General features: G+C 38.6%; 1 protein-coding gene across 1 annotated transcript; it reads left to right on the forward strand.

Annotated features, from left to right (window-relative positions):
* The first annotated feature begins 1380 nt into the window (after nucleotides 1-1380).
* On the forward strand, nucleotides 1381-21963 carry LOC115919458. Its single transcript, XM_030973334.1, has 7 exons — nucleotides 1381-1524; nucleotides 14343-14515; nucleotides 16026-16124; nucleotides 16971-17086; nucleotides 19948-20064; nucleotides 20461-20546; nucleotides 21865-21963. Exons 2-7 carry the CDS (start codon nucleotides 14409-14411, stop codon nucleotides 21961-21963), a joined length of 624 nt encoding a protein of 207 aa, XP_030829194.1. The 5' UTR covers nucleotides 1381-1524; nucleotides 14343-14408.
* The last annotated feature ends 17 nt before the right edge of the window (nucleotides 21964-21980 follow it).

The following is a 21980-nucleotide window of genomic DNA, read 5'->3' on the forward strand; positions in this document are numbered from 1 at the left end:
CTATGTAATGTGTTGGGAAAAGGTATAGGGCAATATTAGCTGGTTTGAAGATTACAACAAAGTCAACATTTGAAGCTAGTCACCCAAGCCAGTCAATAAGAGTCAGTAGCGAATTTAGGGAGGGGAGGAATAACCCGTATACCCCATCCCCTCTTTTAAACCCAAATGACGTACCTCAAAGTACCCAATACAATTGCCCCCTTGATTGTTGTGTAAATTTCGAAAAATTGCCTCCCCCCCCCCCCCCCCCCCGCTACAAAACCCTAGATCCGCCCCTGATGAGAGTGACATATGCTCTGAGCTTGTTCAGACTCATTTACCATTTGACAACATAATTCATAGATCTCGGATGATGGAAGGATCCTCAATGACTTAACTCCTGAGTAAAGGTTAATTCGAATTATTCACTTTGAAGCCACCTATATAGCATCAACATGAAATTTGTGATAAGTTGATATTCTGTTTGACGTTTTATGCTACTTAACAACTAACATATTTTGACGTTGTTGAACTTGAAGAGAAAAATGACTTAACTCCTGAGTAAAGGTTAATTCGAATTATTCACTTTGAAGCCACCTATATAGCATCAACATGAAATTTGTGATAAGTTGATATTCTGTTTGACGTTTTATGCTACTTAACAACTAACATATTTTGACGTTGTTGAACTTGAAGAGAAAAAGGAACCAGGATATTCTAGTGCCTTGCTAACTTTCTAGATAAAGGTCCATATGCCGTTGCTTCTTTCTTTCGTTTTTCTTCTTTTCTTTAATTCAACATTAAGTTTTCTTGCACAACTTTTTCAAAAAATAACCTTGCTGGCAACGTTTGGCACCGTTTACGCACAGTTTTCAAACACAGACTGATTTGAATCAATAGAGCATTGAGTCATCACCGGGGCAGTCGGCAAAGTAGTCATTTGCTACCCGGCATCATTCTGATTCGGGATCTGCGCCATTACATTCAACAACAGCTTCAGATTCGAACAATTTACTCTGCAAACTTTGCTCGCATTGCACTCGTGGGACTATGCTGAAGAGGAAATCGTTCAACATTGAATGATTTCTTGAGTTCGTCTCGCTTCTCAGAAAGGACTGCACTACCTCGTATATTCAACAGCAAATCGACCTGTTACATGAAGTACCTCCATGTATCGCAGCACTAACTTGTTTGTGTCGGATGTCAAGCTTCTTCCCTAATACCTAACGGCGTTCTTAACAAGTTTGTTGGCAAGCTTGGCAGGCGTCATCCACACATGATCGAAGGCAAACTTCGCAAAAAATCGCATTCCGGTACTGAGTTAGCGACCTGCCATGCAGACGAGACTGTGTGAATGAGAGGAAAGGCAATCATCACCAGACACCTCGACTGCCAATAAAAGTCAAGTCGTCGTGCGATAAATGAAAGGAAGAAATACATTATTAATGCATCTTTGAACAACGAGATACACATGTGAAGAACTATTGAAGAAGGCGAAATTGGATTTTTACTTACGCTGGCGCCCAGAAACTGTCGGCAGAAAGAGTAAGTTACCAAGGGTCCAAGGCTCTACTTCTGAGCTCCAATTGACCTTTTCTCACCTTGCATGTTCAAGGTCACTCCATTTTCTCAAGGAGAACTTTCCATGATTTTTTCTCCTTTTTTTCCTGCATGAGTCGAACGTTTGTTTGTTTGATATTTCTTTGTCCAACTTTTGGTTACTTCCTGTCATCACATTTCAAGGTGTTATCAATATAAACAAAATAATCGAATGCTTATTTCAAATTGCTCTCTTATATTCTGGATATTATATATTACGTTTTATTTTTCTTCCTCATCTTGCATTGTCTTCCATTGAAATTGATACCCTTGTTGTACGACTCCTTAATGTACATTTTAATTATTTTTTTATTGTCCTGTGTTATTATTATTATTTATTTTGTTATCTCCTTCCACTGTTTTCTTATCGTGATCATTACACTTCGTCTACTGCAACGAATGTTCTCGGTAGGTCTCCCCATATAGCCATTTAATATATTCTTGACTTGCTTCAATACCTGTGAGGAAAACATCGGCGCCATCCTGTGTGATAAGGAATCTTCTCACTGTTACTCATACTCTAAATAACAACCCAAGATAAACACTTATGTCTTACAATTGCTTCTTAAAGTGATATTCGTGACATTCAAGAGTTATCAAATCTTCTTCTGTGAAATGAAGCGCTTCCCGACCATAAATCCATTAACTCCTCTGAAAATCCACAGGACTTAACAAGTGGAAGTAACAATTTGATCGTACGTGCCAATTAAAGTTGGTGTTTTCTTTTTCAGGCATAAGATGAAAAAGTTGTACCGAGGGAACATTATTCAGGAAGGAGGATACACATTATATTGGCACCATTCATGATTTAGGAAGATGCAGTCTAGTACGAGACCGACTGACAATATTCTCTCGGGGCTGATCACTAGACCGACATTGCCGGTCTCGTGGGCTATCTATTTATGGGGTGTCGGTCTCGAGAGAGTTTTTTCAGGAGCGAATTGAGTTAAAGTTTCGTATGCAATATAATTGGAAAATATCCAATATTCTATAATCATTGATATCATTTTTAAAATTGGTTATAAGCTAATAACAGTAAAGTTTCTTAGGCTCACATGTTATTGTTAGGTATATAGCTGAACCAAGAAAATTTCTCTCTAATGATCTTCTTTTTAGTAATGCATTTTATACAGCATTATACAGAAAAGAATGTGTCCATTCTGGAACACGCAGCCGACTGAAGTCAAGAGTAATTTTGTTGTTTAAACAACGTTCAAATTGCGTCTGAAAACCTCCTAACATATTAGTCAAAAGCCCAACATTCTGTATTATGTACAAACATAAACGTAATGTAATCAGTAAAGTGAGGGAATGAAAGGTGGATACACTTATCTATACCATCACGAGCTTTCATTACCAATTACAAAAGTAGTGAATATTAAAAATGTAATGATTTTATTGTCCAAGCCCACAGTATAGTATGAGCAGAGGGTGGTGTTAATCATCATTGCGTGATTCTTAACAAATATTCATTTTCAAAATGTATTACACTTTCAAATGATCAAATCAATAAGCACTAATTAGATAGAGCTAAATCTATGCAAATGCTACCGCGCTCTTGTTATAGTCTATATCATGGCTATATATTATTAAATGAACGAGTTTCCCCGATCCCTAGCCCACGATACATCTGGTTGTACTTCTGGTATTTAGGTCAACCCAATCTAAGCCTAATCATTGGGAGTTATTCTTTGCTCCAAATAATTATAAGATACAGCTGTTTATCATGTCTATGTTCTCTACAACGTGATTTATTTCTATTTTATTTGATTTTTCTCTAAAAATATGAGGTCTTTCTTGTGGATTAATGAATGGATTACATACCGTTGCCCCTTATATCTATTTTGTTATGATTTGTCACACCAGAGGCGTTAATTAGGTTTCCAGAATGTGTTTGTGTGTTTCTGTGGTCTATAAATTGCATGTTGGGACTGTTTATTGATGTATACCAAACATCCCCCTTTCCACAAATTTAATGAACAATATAATTGCCTCATGAATATAACGTTGAGCTATATTTATATCTCGATAAATGCAGAACGAACCAATCACCGAGTCTCATTTGCCTGCTATACCGAGCAACGACCCGATGATTATTCTAAACAAAGAAATAACACAAAAGAAGGGGGAAAAAATCAAGTAGCACACAATGTACTTACACACCAGTCTCTCCGCTATTTCTAAAGTCTTAGCAATCTTCTCAATATTGGACACAAATTCTGACTTGTTTCAGGCTAGTATATAACTACATTAGTCACTTCAAATACAAGGAAACAAGTCAGGCTAAATTTAAATTCGAAAGCGGATCACATTTCGAATACCAGCATGCCTAATGGTATCCTAATTCTGGCATCTCTTAGCCAAAACCAAAATTAGACAGGACGATGTCGGCTCAGGAAACAAGACAACTTGAGCACCAATTGATGCGATCTGTCGATAGCCCAAAATAAAATTAAAGGTATTGCTTTGAACATGTTGAATACCCTCGACTCCTTTGTTACTACCTCACATGGGGTGGTAGTCAGAGATTTAGCGTCGACCCCTACCTCTCTTCCTGTCACTGTTTATCTCCCCCTTTTATCTTTTGGGGGACGGGGGATGTCTTCTCTCGAAGGGGACACGTGCCTTGGTGTACCCCTCCCCCCCCCCCCCTCGTATAGCAGCTTCACCGCTGTTGGCGGTCCGTTCAAATAACCAACTTTAATTTATTATTTATTCGTTATTATTCTCATCTTTGAACAGGCAAACAAATAACTTGAATTGTCTGAAGATAAGAAAGATTATTTTCTTTCTTTAATAATCTTCAATGAGATGCTGTTAAAACATGAATCGTAAGATCAGTAACTCGGTTTTTAATCAATCATTTTTCGGAATAATTCTATCATAGCAGTGTATTGATGTCATATCTCTCTTCATTCTTTTCTCCCTAGATCTGAATACTATTTGTAAGTTTTGTTTAAACCACTTTTTTGTTAGAGGAGGGGTGATATCAAAGAGTGTATACTGGTGTCAATGGGGATGAGACACCGGTTGAACTATTACTAGATTGAAAAAATGAGAGAACAAGGTCATCGAGAGGGGAGGGGTGGAAATGTATTGTATCATCTCATCTGTTTATTTTTTCTTCAGCTTGGCCGTTTGATTAGAAGGGGACGGGCACTTGCCCCCCCCCCCGGTTCCCCACACGTAGCAAGCAGTTACGACTTGGTTGACATGTCACCACACTGTTCGTTGAAATCCCTTTGGTCATTGGTAATTCAACATTGCATCACGTGAAAAGTACCGCATATAATTTCCTTCTGTCTGCGATCGATAGGCCTATAGAAACCAGTAAGGAAACTATGTTGTACACCGTTACCAAGGTAATGAGGAAACACGCCACGGAACGGAGTAGTTTTATGGAGCATTGTTTGAAGGTGCGTTAGTAGAGTTACATACTAACTAAACTGTTTCGAGACATTAGTTAGTATATGCTATGAGTTTCATCAATTCTTTTATTCTGGTCTCTCGAAACCATGTTCCCTGGGCAGCCATTGTATTGAAATTTGATGATGTCGTTTAAAGTTTTTAGAAAAACAGACGCAGGAAGGTGAATTTTATTTAAAAATATGAAATTCTGCTATAGTGACTGAGTTCCATTGTTATGCATAATAAGGAGACCTAATCAGATGTGAACCTTAGACATTTATAAGAATTATGTTTTATTAAAAAAAATGAAAGGAAGAAAAAAAGAAATATCCATAAAAATGTTGTTAATCTAGTTTTCTACTTTTACTGTACTTTCCCGATAGATTGAACTTATGGCCTGTATGACCGGTTGACAGTAATACACACAGACAGGAAGGTAAACAAGATAGATCTCGCTTGGTCAGAGGTGCCAATGTTGTGTCAAGATCCCTTCCTTTTACCCCTACGAACGTTTGTATCCTGCACGTACACCAAACCATTGTCATTGTTTTTAGACAAAACAAAAAAGGGCGGACTAGCAAGTGTTGAGAAGGAAATACTACATATAACATATATTTTCGATAAGACACACAAGGCCGTTTATTTTCTTCAAAATAAATGAAATTATTCAACATTTAAAACATTAGTGTAAAGGCGTAAAGGCAAAATTTTGCGGAGGGGGGGGGGGCTGACGTATATTGCCTGAATATGAAATTTCACTTTCAAAAATGTTGTGAGCGAGCAAAATGGGAGTGAAATGTAATTTTCATCATCAAAACAAAAATACTATACCATATACAGCATCAAAATATAGACTGCCTCACTGCTGGAATGTGGGTGGCGGTTGCCCGAACATTAGGAACTTTGAGATTCGAAGGGGGGGGGCTGCAGCCCCTAATGTTCCCCGCCTCGTTCGTCTACGAATCTAACTATATTCCTTTGCTCAACTCTATCTATGTTTGCCCATATGTGCCGTTCTATAGAGCAGGATGACGCAGGGGTGTTGTCCCGTTTTCAATTTGGAGGAGAAATGGGGTTTGGGGTGGAAAATACATTGAAGGCAATCATATTCTGTGTGGGACATGCACATGCAGTTTACTCCGTAATTATTGAGGGAGCCCCTCCCCCCCCCTGATACCCCAGAAGACCAACGCCCTGATTAGGTGCAGGCATGAATCTTTTTTTTTACAATCGACGAAACATATACAAATGTCGAGTTCAGTTTGCTTGTCTACATTGCCTGAACCCGTTTGTACTATTTTCAAAATTAGTTAAACTTTTGTCCACAATGCAGGTTGTTAACTTTTTCAACTATTTTTCCATCACACCATGTGCGAATAGTTCTTAATAAAGTTCCCCCTAAATGCCCCCCCCCCAGTTATCAATGGTACCGCTCTACATTAAGTGACAATGCAATCTTGAAATTGTTTCATAAAAAGTATTATTTTCTCAAGTGAACGAGATTGAGGAAAATATCTAGTTTCCATCACAAATTTCTTCCAATAAATTGTTTGAATAAAAGAAAATGTATTGTTTTAGTACTATACGAAAATGGACTTATAGATCTTTAACAATTTATATTTCACTGATATAGGAATATTATATTGTATATTTCGTCATACTTAGCAGTGTACATGTATATTGATTTTAAGTCTTAGCCCGAAATTCTTTGTAGGGTACCTTAAAAAGGCAATCCCATTGTGATTTGATTTTTTATATTAATAGATCATGTAAAAACCGATTCTAGATGACTAGGAGCCCAGAGAGCATCTCTAACAAACTCAAGATGTGTACAAGGTGAAGAGAGCCCTATCTCAAGACACAAAGGGAAAAATCTCTATAAAGTTCGCGCTCCGGGTAGGGGTAGATTAATACAAAGGGTTTTTTGTGTGGAGTGTTCTCAGGCACAGTGGCATAGTGTGAGTCACTCGTACAACCGGGTTTTGGGGCGCTGGTCTAAATCGGAAAGTGAAATGCGAATTTACAAGGCTGCTAATTAGGGGAGGGGCGGTGCGGGACGTGTTCTATGGGTCTTTTTTTCTCGTCATCCTTTTTCCCTTCCTCTTTTCCTCTCTCTTTTGTCTTGCTTTTCTAATTTTTTGTATACCACTCAATGGAGAGAGGGGTGGTAAATATGACCCGTGCCCCTTGTAGCTCACCGCTACTCGGAAAGAGTGTGTACGTTTATGAATAATCTAATTTACATGAACAGAAATAAGGATTCAATCTCTGTTTCGTGGTGAAACAACTGAGCAAGCATGACAAGACAATGAGAAAGGTGTGGCCATTTGCCAACTCATAGCCTCACTCCGAGGATGGGGTCGGGGAAACCCCCTCAATGCTAGAAAACTCACTGCGCAGTCATATAGAGTCGGGGAGAGGAAGGGGTAGGGCAATGTGAGTAGGAAAAACAAATCATTATAGCATTTTACAGGATTGTCAAGGAATTGATATTTACAATATTCATACTTTTTTAAACCAACTATTAGACACCAAAATCTTCTATTGCACAAGTCGTGTGGATATAAATGGAACGAGTTGAATACGGGGATGGAAAGGCGGGGCACAACCCCCCCCCCCCCCTTCCTCCCAATTATTATCGCTCGCTGCTGTCTCATTCGATCTTGCAAAAAAAGATTTCCTTGTTTTGTTACATTGCTAAGTAAAAGATAAGGGTAACAGCCACAGCAAAAATGGAACGTTCTCTTCTATATCATCCGCCTCAATGGCTTTTATTTCACGGTTCAAATCGTGAAATAATCAAGATCATGCAAGTTCAATAATAAAGCCATCCCCTTTTTTTCAACCACATCTATTTGCAGAATTAATTGAGGTTAGTATTTAGCCGTTACTGGCAGCGCATCGCTACGAATGTTTAAATCGTACGATTAATGTTATCATTTTTTATCGTAAATTCACTCTTGGGTAGGTAAAGAGAGATTTTGACGGGGAAAATCCATAAATTGAAAGAGCCTTCGGAACTTATGTGCATGACATTAATGCTGCAAGGTAACGTAGTGCTGACTCATAGCTACTGTTAGTTAATAATCTCTTAACTGTTTTAGTTCACAGCTCAACCCCATGACGCGAAAAACATTTTTAAAAGGCAACATGCCAAGATGACGAGGATATAATGAGAAAGTCAACCAAATTCGTAGCTTTGTAGAAATATGGCGACGGAAGTACAGGGAGCCTATTAGAGTCCTTATGTTACTTGTCGAGGCGTTCTGTGTATTTTCCGTTTCAGGTGACCTTTTACGAATGTAGTTCAAGTTTTCTATTTTTCCTCAAATTTTGTGTAGGCGTAATTAAATAATGCAATTATTATCGTATACACGCACTGAGAAGCCCCTTTTATTCACTTTTAACGAATCACATGTCTTTAAACAAAAGATTAGCGTTTTACCTAATGAATTCCATGCATTAGACAGATGAAATACATTGACCTATAAAATAAGTTCCTCAAAATATGATGCAGATGGTACTGCATGAGTGCTGAATGGTAAGAGAAATCTACCCATAAACTAATTACCGCATGTGCTAATGGGGCATTTGCTAATGGGGAACGGGGCTACTGCATTGCAAATCCATGAGTATTCGTTTCTGGACTCAGTTTATTCTTATCCCATGTAATACCAACCAATAACAGGGATTCGTTTGCAAGTCGACATGATCCGCGGCCGGATTCCCCCTCTAAAAATAGCACATACGGGGGCACACCGGTCAAAGGCGTAGCGTCATCTAGCCAGGTGGTGGGGCAACGATTTTGGGAGGGGGTGGACAATAAAAACAACCAGCAAACACGTTTCGAACACAAAGCAGTTTGCGAAAGGCCTCAATTACTATATAAACTGTTATTTTTCATGGATTTATCCCCAACAAGCATTATGGCCAGCCATGTATAATTCACTTATTATCAGACTTACATGGACCTCTTGAAAGTAATTGAGCTATTAAAGGGAAATCAAATCGGATTTCATTTAATAAATTCGATTTTGTAACATTTTCTATCCCTTTTCCTCAATCTGGGTAGTTTCAACATGAGCGTAGATTAGTCACTACCTCATTCCACGATCATCTCACCCAGATACATCGCAACAAGAGTCACTAGCAATCACTTCGACAAACAGATGAGAAAACTTACCTATAGGGCATTTGTCAGGAAAACGGGTAACTCGGTAATTGATTTTCTTCCTTTTTGTGGCCGGTTCAAGGTTTAAAGAACTAAATTTGTACGCGACAGTGATGCAGTAAGAGCGAAATGTCAGTAAATGTCTGGTGCTCCGACAAAATTCGGATGTTTTTTTTGTACGGTGAAAGTCAAAAATATAGGCTTGGGATTATTCTTGCAGTTTGGTTTTCTTACAGTCAGGTTCAGTGTTAGTGTTTGAGTGGGGGTACATGGTTATTATGTTCAAAAGTTGAAGTTACGAATTTGGTTAATGTAAAATAATTGTTGAGCAATTTATTGTTGCCGAAACTCGAGTCGTAAACAAAATGAAATACCTGTACTGATTATTGTTATCATGTCAAAAAGTCCACGTATAATGATTGTAAATGATTACTGTAAAAGATTACAGTCTATACTGTCGTATCTTTTTAAGAAAAATAAAATAAACGAGGATTGGAAATTAGAAAGAAAATTGTTTAATATACCAGTACACTTGTCAGCAACCATCCACTCCGAATTCCCCATCAACTCGACCTGGAGAGACCGAACCAGATCAAAAGTTCTCTGTCTGACACATCCCAGTCAATTGATTTCATTAAAACGATCTCGGTTGAGTCTGTAACCATTGGCTTCCCCATCTTGTAACTACCCCCAAAGAATAACAAGATTTGTGGTTATCATATAGGTTCCGGATCTCAGGTATCGTGAGTGATAGGGTAGCAATATGACAGAGTAGCCGTTTTGTTGACTCATAGGATTATTAGGGATCAAGGATTTCAAACTTGACCCACAAACTCCTGCGTTTTTTTTAAGTTCTTTTTAAAACTCAGACTAGAGGTGCCGTCCGAATTAGAAATGACAGTGAGGTATATACATTTGAATGACAGGAAAAAAATCACAAGTATGTAAATTCATCTGGTACAATAAAAATCATTCCAACAGTTTCGATGTGTTCATTATTCCAACCGATTATTCGGTATATTCATTTACATGACTACAGGAGCGTCTAGCTGCGTACCCGAATCCGAATGATTTAAGAATATGGTTGGCCCTGAGAGATTAACGCATTTACATACCCCCCCCCCCCCCCTCGGTTGTTGAAAACGGCTCGACTCCCTGGCACTGTCGCTAGATGCCATTCTGACAACTGAATTTTCGCTAAGAGGACGTATCGCTAGAGGAAGTTTGCACGAAGACTTCTGAGACGGATTAATTCACAAGGATCATGATTATGATATGAAGTGATTTCGGAACTTGACTGTGAAGTTATTTGTATTGCTTACACCTACACATTGGAATAAAATATCAGGTAATTTCAAAGAAATAATTTAAATTTTGTTTTCATTTTTCTTGGGACACAAAGGTATGCACGATTGGGTCTTAAAAGGGCTCACGGGTCAAAATATGTGCTGCCTTAATCCGCTAGTGCGATTGTTTGGTTTTGCTGCATCCTATTTAATCATGCCATTAGACTATCGGTAATTCAGATATACCTCAATTTGTCGGGGTATGAAAATGATACAGATACAACCATGGACCTGAAAGGCTGAAACATCTATAAATTTAGAAGAGTGAGTCATCTGCTTTCCTCCTTCTTCCTCTTCACATCATACAAGCTTCTAGCTTGGCTTCATTACCTCTCTGCCAAAAATACTTTAACATTTCCTCATCCCTTCCAGTCCTTACTCCTTTCGTTCCCCTCTTCACTCCTCTCCACATGATACCTTAATGTCCCCTCTCTCACCATCCCCCTTCCCTACACCATTCTACCCCCCCCCCCCTTTCTCCTCGCCTCATTACACCTCACCACGTACAAAAAATTAACCTCTCCCTCCTTTTTCTTCCCTGCCCTATCCTCGCCACTCTCCTAGTGCTATTACTCTTCTTCACATAACACATAAACTTCCTCTCTATTAACTAATCAAGATCCTCCCTTGCCCAGCTCTTACACTTTCCTCTCCGGCTACCCTCTCCCACATAACATTTACACTATCTCCACCCCCCCCCCCCTCCCTCCCTGCCCCCTCGGCGCCACATCATCGTCCCTCTCCCAGCCCTATTACTCTTCTTTACATAAAACATCCTCTCTATTAATCACTTCCCTTCCTTCTACATGTCTCTCTCTCTCTCTCTCTCTTCTACATGCTCCTCACATCATTACCCCCTCTCCAAAAATCACATTTACACTCTCCAACCTCCATTCTCACATCTGCCTCATCCTCAACTCTACCGCATCTCTTCTTAACAGTTTTATACAACCTCCCTCTCCGCCCCTCATCCTATTTTCCAAGCTCCCCTCATCATGCTACTATCCAATCCCCATAACACTTGTCATTCATCGAATATTCCCAATGTTTGATTTATAATGTTTTGTTTTTCTTCGTAGTCTATTACTAAAGTAGGAATTCTAGTTGAGTACCCATTGCGCGAATGTGATTCAGTATTCTAAAATAGATGATATAGGAGCGCATTTTCTTTTTAATTTGAAATCATCTAATTCAAATTATTGGATACGTGAATACTGTAAGATGTCGTTCGATTGTATCCTCCCTTTTTTGGATTAATTTACGAATTTAATTTACATACACTTGTCATTCTAAATGAAGATCATATCCAATTTTCGTCACTTTGTCGTGACTGTATATAAGAAATTGAGAATGTTCAAACTAGCCTGGCAATACTGAGCTGAGATTTTGATGCAATTGCTATTATATTGTCAGAGCTGATCAGAGTCTCTCTCCGACTAATGATGAGTAAACAATATAGCTTCATTCGATGACGTTAACTCACTTGTTTGTGACATTTTGAGGCGTTATTAGGGGATGTGTTAACAGATTGAAGTATGGAAACGCGGTTTCCATTTTCTTGGCTCTGTTAGCTTATGATTTAGGATTTATCCAAAGGTTGGATCATGAGATAATCCATGAGATTGCGAGGAATCGAGGTCAAATACCATGGCAACGGAAATACTGTATTATATTTAAAACATGAAATTTACTCAATGGAATGTCATGGTTAGAAAACATGTATAGCCCATGTATATCATTGGTGTATATAATGTTTTTCAGCATGTTATCCCAACGTGTAACATTCGAGAGTTTGTGAACAATATTTTTTTTAATTCAGATTAATCTTCGACCTAAATAGTCAATATCTATCCCTTAAATTTGTACACTAAAAATATACAGATTGGTCTTATTCTTCTAATTCGAATATTCTTTTGGTAACCTTTTAAATTTTGGCCATTTTTGAAAGTGGTAGTGAAACCATTCTTAATTATGCTGTTTATGACGTTTCAAAATGAAAGCCCCCCCCCCCCCCACCCACACCGAGGTTAGCCAAACTTGAGTTTCAAGATAACTTTAAGCTGTTAAGAGAACATATACAAAATCAATTTATGAACCAGTATAAACATTCGGATATTAGAGAAAGAAATTGAAATCATAGTTCAATCAATTTCATCATGTCATTTAAAGTCATAACGCGATTCAGAACGGTTGTGGTCGATGATACTGATAGCGATAGGTTGACATGATAACGATGATACAGGGAAGGGCTCATTACGCATCATTAAGTTATCATAAAGTACCATATCCCCTTTAAAACCACCCTAACTTCCGAGTTATCTGACCTCGTTAGACTAAAGTCTTTGGAAGAGGAGCAGCCCATGGTTTTGGTTCGGTTGGGGGATTCGTGATAATCAAAAATTTATAATAAAACTGATACATGTCGTATCAAAACCTCTGACAATAATGTAAAATGTTAATTTTTTTTCTTTTAATTTCAAGTTGAAATTCAATAATATTTTTTTCAAAAATGAACCATTACCCTGTCCTTACCAATTACCTACAGCTGACCATACGACTGCGATAATGTAATAGGGTATTTTGTACGTGTATGTAAATTACGTGTAAGTAAATGATTTTCATCATTGTACGAGGCAGGGGAGGGGGTGGCGTTGCAGTTACCCCCCCCCCCCCCCCCAGAATTGGGATATCATCTATATTTGGGCAACGTCCCCCTCATAATTCAGATAGGTTTCTTTGACATATATCTCTTGACCAGTATCATTATCTTCATTTAAACAAATTGTATTTTAAAGTATTTTTAGTGAAAAACCACACGTAGTATTCATGAAGACTAAAAAGCAACACAAATTAATGTATAATTTTAACAAACTATTTCTTCATAGCAGCTGAGCAAAAAATTGTAGAGTACTAAAATTTGATCTAAGTTATTGGTTTCTTAGGACGTTGGATTTGAAACAATTATCTTAGCTTATATATTTCACATGAGTTACATATCTCTTAAAATATTATCAGACCGTTTAAACTCTTCCAATGAAAGATGTAGCTTATTTTATCATTCGTTGCAATTATGGACTTACACTTAATATTTTCGAGCTAATAATGAACAAGAAGGTATGTATTAGCTACGTCTAATCTAAAGTGGTAGAGTAACACCCGCTATCATCTTAGTCGCTTCATGTTAATCCATCCCTATCTATCATTAACTCGTGAAGATGATTTCTCCTTCATCCATGGATTATCTGGGTAACATGACCCATACCTGCATGCAAGGAGTACAAGGTACGGGAAAATGATTAATTAATTAGAGCGTGTAAAGTATTAACACTATACCGTGCCTTGATGGGGTTCATCATACCACAAGCTACTTGCTACCCGTGACATGAGCATATCAAGGTGTTCATAGTAGACCGTTATATTGGGAAGTAAAATACGAGCTCATTAACAACTGGACACAGACTGAAGGTGGAATTCTTGGCCGCCATTTTCTTTCTCCTTGATTGAAGAGGTACCATGTCCAGTGCATGTTAATGGGACAACCGATGTCTGAGCAAGGTATCTCTTTGGTCTGAGCTACATCAATGAAGTTACGCCGGTGGCACACGTTGTATCGTTTTGCTGACGTAGGACTGCGTCGACGACTGACACCGTCTTTGTCTTACTGGCGCATGGGCTAGTTGACTTCACGGGCTTGATTAGAGCGTGTAATGACGCAACTGAAATGACGCAATGGAAATGACACCTCGTGTGCAACGGGCATCAGATGTAAATGAACAATTTTTATTTCGCTGATGATTTTAATAATAAATGTTTCATATTTTCACTTGGTTTCATGACAGGAGCTTTAAAATGGATCCCTGAGACACCTTAAAACGGAGGGAGTCGTAGAAATAAAAAAAGACATCATGGAGTTCCATCTACTCGCATGTTGGTGTTTTATGCTCGTCATGTCGAGATTGATGACGTCACATGCGCTATCGCATGGGCCCGGACGCTGCTGGAATACCATCAGGTGAATACAGATTTTGTTTTACTTTCCAATTTTACTATCATGAAAAATGGAAGTGTACAGAACTACAATAACTAAGGTCGGTTGTGCATATCAGATCAGGGTGCTGTTTAAACGAATTAGTATAAACACATGACATATTTTTGTCTGAAATATAACATGGAAGGGATAATTAAGGCCGCGTAGATACAATTGTTTTGCTCTATGAAATGGATATCTTACCCTGTTGAAGGCTAGATATAGTTTCCCGAAAGAGAAATAAAAATAGAATCACAATTGGAAGTCGGTTTACAGCTGTTGTACAAAGATAAGGAGAGAGGTAAGTATTTGGGTAGGGTAACGGAATTCCAGAAGTTTCATTTGATAAATACGTATAGGTTTCCGTATAACGTTCTAACTATGCTTGAGGTAAAATACAATACCTCAAATATCTATACAGTAAATAATATGTTGAACCGTTAAACTTGTATGATCCATTATATTATAATCCATTATTATTTTAATCCATTATTATTTTAATCACATAAAGCTATATGATGTAAATTTCACTCATCCATTGAAAATGGTCTAATGCAATCATGGCTCAATGGTAACTACTGCATCTAAACCGTCTGGTATATTTTGCCTATTACTTAGTACATCATGACCGTTCAATTTATAGTATGTTTCGGTCGCATGATTAGGCCGAGTGCCATGAATGATGAAAACAATTTTATAGATTATATATCATAAAAATCATTAAAATGATACTTATGCATGGACAAGTAATTACACGTTTTAGTAATAAATAATATGGATGATCCAACTCGATGTCTGTATATTGGTTAAATTAGCTTCCCAATCATACCAACGTATAAATATACGACATGCACTACTAGCTTTCAGTTGCCCCCTAATTACCGGTAAAGTATAATGTACGAATGGAAGCAGAAAGATTAAAGCAGGTTAATCAGTTTAATAAGGTTTCTGGATGCGCATGCTTTGAAGAATGTTTCGTTTTCCTTGATGCCTGGCTTATAGGTCATGGTCATCTCCACGCTCAAAGACAGCTACACGTTAGCAAGGCCGTCCAATGATATGTTAGCTTCATGCAACCTGTATATAGAGACTGCTCAAGGGACTCAGGGAGACAACGGAGTCTTCTCCATTTTTTCAAGTTTGAAATGATTTGTCAACCATGTGCGGTTTTTTAAAGTATAATGATTTGATTGATTTATGTATTTTGACTTTTGTTAATGATATATATTATGTATTTAGTTGTATATAACTTTGTTATTATGTAGGCAAATGCATGAATAAAATCAAACAAACAAACAAACAACTAATTAAAAGTGGTCTTTTTATGACACAGGTTCCTTTAGTATTATGTTTCAGTGAGATATATTAGTCAAGGAAGAAAACAAAGGTGATATCTAAACATAGGTTTTCTTTCTATAAAGATGGTCTATACAGATGCTGTAAAGCAGGTTTCACTAATGCCTGGTTTGTTTGTTTTGCTTTTCTGATTTGTTAGTGCTTTGATCACCGTGCGTGAGACGTTTGCGGAATCGAAGACAAAACGGACAGCGACTTGCTGTGACTGGTTCTGCATATCAAAATGTTCTTCATACAGGTAAGCGTAACTATGGAAACCAGATGCCAAAAACAAATCGATTACCTACAATAATGGTTGGCCGTTGATTTTAATGAAGAGCTGTCGTATATGAAATGATAGAAGGTATGACTTTGAATCAGTTCAAATAGAAACGATGATTTGACAAAGGAAAGAAAACAAATATCAAAACATAGTTGAGATTCATACTCATAGGGCATAAAGAATCATAGCAATAGCCTTTCTGAGTTGTGAAATCTTGCCAGGCATCAAGCAATTAAGGGTAGGAGCTTATTATTTTCTGTCCCTCACTAATTGACTCAAATAGTGTCAATTATCTCATCAAACATCGTATACTAGTATTTAAATGATATATGAGGGCACGTTCAATAATTTATAGGCTGAAAATGGTAAGTGGAGAGTTGTCCAAAGTATTCAAATTCCAGGTCATTCCACATATTTCGACGGTGACTTTGTTCGAGGAAATCAGAGCTCTCGTACGAATGGCTTTGCACGAGATTTCCATATTCATAATAGGTTTTCATACTACATTGATCTAGACCTGATCTAGACATTCTTGTGAATGTAACAGTTGAGGAAGAAGGAAGAATCATAACTAATCGTGCTGTAATGGAAGAATCGTATAACTGACGGAAAAGTTGATCTAAATGTTTAGTGTTGGGACAGTGGAGGGACGAAATTTAAGCTGTTAGTTCTGTTGTTAGATATGCATCCAAACTTGATACCCGAATATCAATGTTATTAATAATGACCTCATTCTGTTTGTAATGAGATATGACTCGGTATATGAGTATCATTTTGTTGCCAAAGATGATTCACAGAATAATGTTTTTCTTTTACGGTTAGAATGGTTTATCGTACTGCTTATCGGAACGCGCTACGGACGATGTACAAAATAGATTTGGGATGTTGCCCAGGCTGGAGACCTCAGGAAGGGCACTGCGTACCTGCTTCCATACCAGGTAGGTACACGGGGTCATACTGACAAGATGAGATGGGGGCCTACATTCACCTCTCCCACAGTTCCTATCGCATCGATTTTAGGCCCTTCCAGTCTTCCTATATACTTATGTTGTTGTTGTTGTTTTAGTCTTAAGGGCGTGTGCCATTCAATTATGAATATTTACGCCGTACGCATGACGAGTAAGAGTACCTTCGGACCAGGGTATGTGAGTTAAAACACCTCCCTGTTCGGACCGAGATCCATGGGACACATGGTCAGTGGGAGGTAAGGCAGTCGGGGCATCTAGGACAACAGGGACATATAGGACAGTTCATTGAAGGCCAGCTGTGACGTACTGAGCAGTGGGTCGCAGGACGAATTGGATAGTACTGATCCGTAGATTGGAGAGGACGGATGGACCAATTGAACATATAGGACCAATAGTAAGGATATATTGACTGCTTTGAGAGGCATAGTGGTTTCTATAGGGTCTCGGGAAACTCACAACCTGCTAGACCCCAAGGCGCTTGCGCCGCGGGGTCATAGCAGGTTGTGAGTTTCCCGAGACCCTATAGAAACAACTATGCCTCGAATATTAAAAGCAGTCAATGTATATTTTATATACCGAAAAAAAGGAAAATGTTGACTCACCCATTTAGGTTTCCATCTCATCGCACAAAAGAAACTTATACGGTAACACGTAAACCAAAATGGGGATCGCAGCAAAATGACGTCACGTTTCACAGCCATGGAAAAAGTGCTATGAAAAATGGATATAAACCGGTAGAGCCGGGAAAAATGACTATGAATTTCAATTAGCGGACATGGTTAAGAACATGACTGCATTTTCAACCAATCAGAAGACAGGATTAGTAAAGAATCTTAAAATGAGGTATATTATTCATATTATAGGTCAAACATAACAGTAACACTAGTTGAGTTATTGTGCTGTTCACATCATCGAAGTTCGCGCACTCAAGCCTCTGATAATTATGTTGCTTGCATACACCTTTCAGGCAGATCAGTATCTTCCAAATAAAATAACCGAATCAATTTCCCTGCAGCAGCCTAAAAATCAAAGTGTCATGGAATTGTGTGAAAAGGACGGCCAATAATACGGACATTCGACAATATCAGTCATGAGAACTCCCGAAATAGATGTCATAAAACCTCTTGAGACAAATTTACCTGTCCCATATGTTTAGTTTAGTGTCGTAGACTATAATCTTTTAAGTGCTCGAACAATGCAAAGTGCGTACAGATTGATAAGAAATAAATATAGCTTCCTCGAATTAACCAGGTAGACTGGTTCATCTGTCATCTGTTATTTCCTGCTCTATGATTGGGCTTCTTTGTTGTTCTTTTTGTCTTCGATTTTCTGTTCCTAAATGAGTCAGAACGCAGAATTAGAGTTGGGGCATTATTTAGGGATAGATATGCATTGTGAAGGTCATCAGCTTTGAGTTAGTCACTGATATACCGGTACAGAGGACTCGAACATGACGAAATTGTATCAATACCAGGCACGGATCCAGGAATTTCTTGCCGGGGGGGGGGGGGCACACGGGGGGCACATTTTTTAGTCCCCCCCAAAAATCGCAACGACTCAGCCAGCCGCTGAATAAGCGGGGGGGGGGGGGGGGGGGGGGGGGGGGGGGTCAGAGGACACTTTTTTTTTTGTCACGAATTTTTTAATTTTTTTATTTGCTCCGTAGGGGGGGGGGGGGGGGGGGGGGGGGGGGGGAAGGTCACCTTTTTACGTCAGCCATTACCATTTTTTTTTTTTTTTTTTTTTTTTAAATAAAATTGTTAATAATTTTTTGGGGCCCTTTGCCCCCCCCCCCTGGATCCGCCACTGAATACATTTATATTTTCAAAAGAAATAAGGGAAATTGGAAATGTATAAACACTGAAATTAAATAATAAAGTACATTTTCTCTGGTCCTAAAGGCTGAACATTTTTGAAGGTTTAATCCGCGTGCCCCTCCCCGACCCAAGATCTCGTTCATGAAGTTGAAAAGTGAGCACCTGGTAATGTGAGAAAATTATGATTGTAAGGGTGTGTGGAATAACCGGAGGTTACTCATCGACTAGGGCATTTGATATTGGATTGTTAAAAATTGCTAACAGATGAATGGATTTTAGAAGAGAATAGTAAGAATACAAAAGATTCCGCTGTACAAATGAAAATTTAAATGGCCTACTTTTCCCACGCATCTCTTTCTTATTCCTGTTGATAAAATAATTTTCTATGAAATATTCACGCCTAATTATGATATATTCTCTTACACTTTTAATTGAGGCGTAGCGTCGGTGCAGAGAGGGCACTGACATCATGGGGTATACGATAGGAGCACCGGTTTCACTAGGTTGATGAGATGTGAATAGAGAGGACAATCGATAAGGAGAGGCTATGGCAGGGGTCCTTTGATTTTTTTTTTCTTTTTGCGTCCACCTTTCCTTGTCTATTTTGCTCTTTACTCTTTTTTTTCACCATTCATTTTGGGGCACGAGCCCTTGCTCCCCGTAGCTCTGGTACGTTTTTTGTTTCATATGCAGTATAATCAATCATTCAGTATGCACCTTGTATATTGTATTCACTAAATATAAACAGGTCGTAGTATTGTTGGTTCATTCAGTTGACCCTTAATCCAAGAGTTGAGGGTTCGAATCTCATCTCTTCACTAACGTCCTTTGGTGTGACATTAGTCCGTATTTGCCACCAAAGTGTAATTGCGTATTAAGCAATTATTTATGGCGTAATAATAATCACACGGCCCTCAGAACAAGTCATTGATGCTGAGGAGGCTCCTTGGATAAACAACAAGTATTATTTGTTATACATTGTATTTATCATTATTATCTTCCTTCAACTGTTAGATGGTCGAGCTGAGGCAACCCTGGTCCCATTCCTGCCTGGAAGACCACAGGGTGAACCAAGGTCTTCAGGGGCTCATCAAGGTGATACAGGAACCTCATCACACACTGTAGAACAAGGTAAGAAACATGGTAAGGAACATGATTTTGAAAGAATCTGGTGATGTGAATATCTAGACACTTATTTGTAGATTGTTATGATCTTTGCGATTAAGGCGAAGTGGCCGGAGAGGAGGGGGAGAGGGGGGGTCACGTTTCCGAAAACATCAGATAGTACTGCTATCTACACTGTGCAACGCACTTTAACTGAAGATAGTAGTACTATCTACACAGTGTAACGAACTTTTCTTCTCCCATCAATGATGGGCGAACTATCTTTCATCACGTGGCAAGATTCTTAGTATGTGAAATATGATCTGCGATATCCAGTGAATGTAAGATCTTGCTCTTTCAGATTGGCATTTTACCTCCTCTAACCTATTGTTGTTTCCTTCTCTCATTGTGTATTGTTGTCAGTGATCATTGTCTTCATGCCATGGAATTTCACTGACATCAACTTATCTTCAAGACGTCAACCAAGACGCCCTTATGATTACTTGAACGTGTGTATCTCAACACCCCATGAATGGCAAACTCTATCCCAAACCCTACAACTCCCAAGTGGATGCTCATCACATTACATTAAGTTACAGTTTTTCAACAATCACTGTTAGCCTGCCAAGACATTGCTCGACCTTTAAAATCTATGTTTTGTGGATTGGACCCGTAGCAAAAGTGTCACTTAAAACCCATTCAGCGGCAGAGTTCCAATATTGTATGCGCGCCCACTCGTAGAATGACTGCGTGTGAACTTCAGCAATGTCAGAGAAAACACCCCCATGAACATGTTGTTTCCTCCGTCACCCTGCAGGCGAAGCCAGCTTTTTTCTATGTTGGAGAAAGGTTGTTCATTCATAATACACCGACAAAAGCGAGAACGCAGATTGTGTACATGCCAACGAATATTCATAATGTTAGAATTTATTCACAAAAGCGCAAAGAAAGGGTGTTTGGGGCAATGATCTCCTGCACACTTTACATCTCCTATAAACATTAACCTGCACCATTCTATACTCTAAGCTAATTCCGTATTTTCACTAAATTTTTCTTGAAGCAATTTTAAACAAGATTATCTGATTATCATACCTCGAGGAAGGAGGGGAATGACGAAACTGATGAAATGGCTAAAGGAGATAGTCGAGAAGGGTAGGCGGAGCAGGAGGAGAAGGAAGAAGAGGATCAAACCTGAGAAAGAAAGAAAGAAAGGGAGAAAAAAGAGACATGCTGAAATAATAAGAGAGAGGAGGAGTAGATCATAAATTGATAAATGAGAGAAGAAGAATTCATTTAAAAAAGAGGAGGAAGTGGTGAAGGAGAAGACGAAAGAGGGGACATCACTCACATCGATCAATTCGATTAAGGCAAAATTAGTGAACGTGGTTTCAGTTTGGCACTGTACTTTCAGGATCAACGCCCGAGGCGGTGTTAAGGATCTAGCATGATCCTCATGTCTAGTCATCTTGCTTATGGTTCCACCAAGTCCGTAGAATCCATAAGATATTTCAATATATTATTATCGCATGGTACTGGAGCGCCAGGATTGTTAAGTCTGACAGACATGAGCGCTGTACAAAAACCCACTATTATTATTATTATTATTATTATTATTATTATTGACACTGTACATGACTTGTAGGAACCTCTAATATTGGGAAGTCTCACCTGGGCCAATGAGGCGTTGAATGATCTAGCACAATCACTGGTCTAGATGTGTAGTTATCTTGCTGATAGTTCCACCAGGTCCGTAGAATCCATAAACAGAGTAAATACTTCATTAACTGAATATTGTTTTATTTTGACTCTTTACCTGTATAATTATAGGATCATCTGGTAAGGACCAGCAGGCTGGTACTTCATCAGGAACCAAACCAATCTACCGTGAGCCGAGGTTACCGGGTCGAGGAGACTCAGCACACGTAGGAGACGTCTACGTCATC

The sequence above is a fragment of the Strongylocentrotus purpuratus genome, unplaced genomic scaffold, assembly GCF_000002235.5.
Source record: "Strongylocentrotus purpuratus isolate Spur 01 unplaced genomic scaffold, Spur_5.0 spur5_scaffold_6, whole genome shotgun sequence".
NCBI lineage: Eukaryota > Metazoa > Echinodermata > Echinoidea > Camarodonta > Strongylocentrotidae > Strongylocentrotus > Strongylocentrotus purpuratus.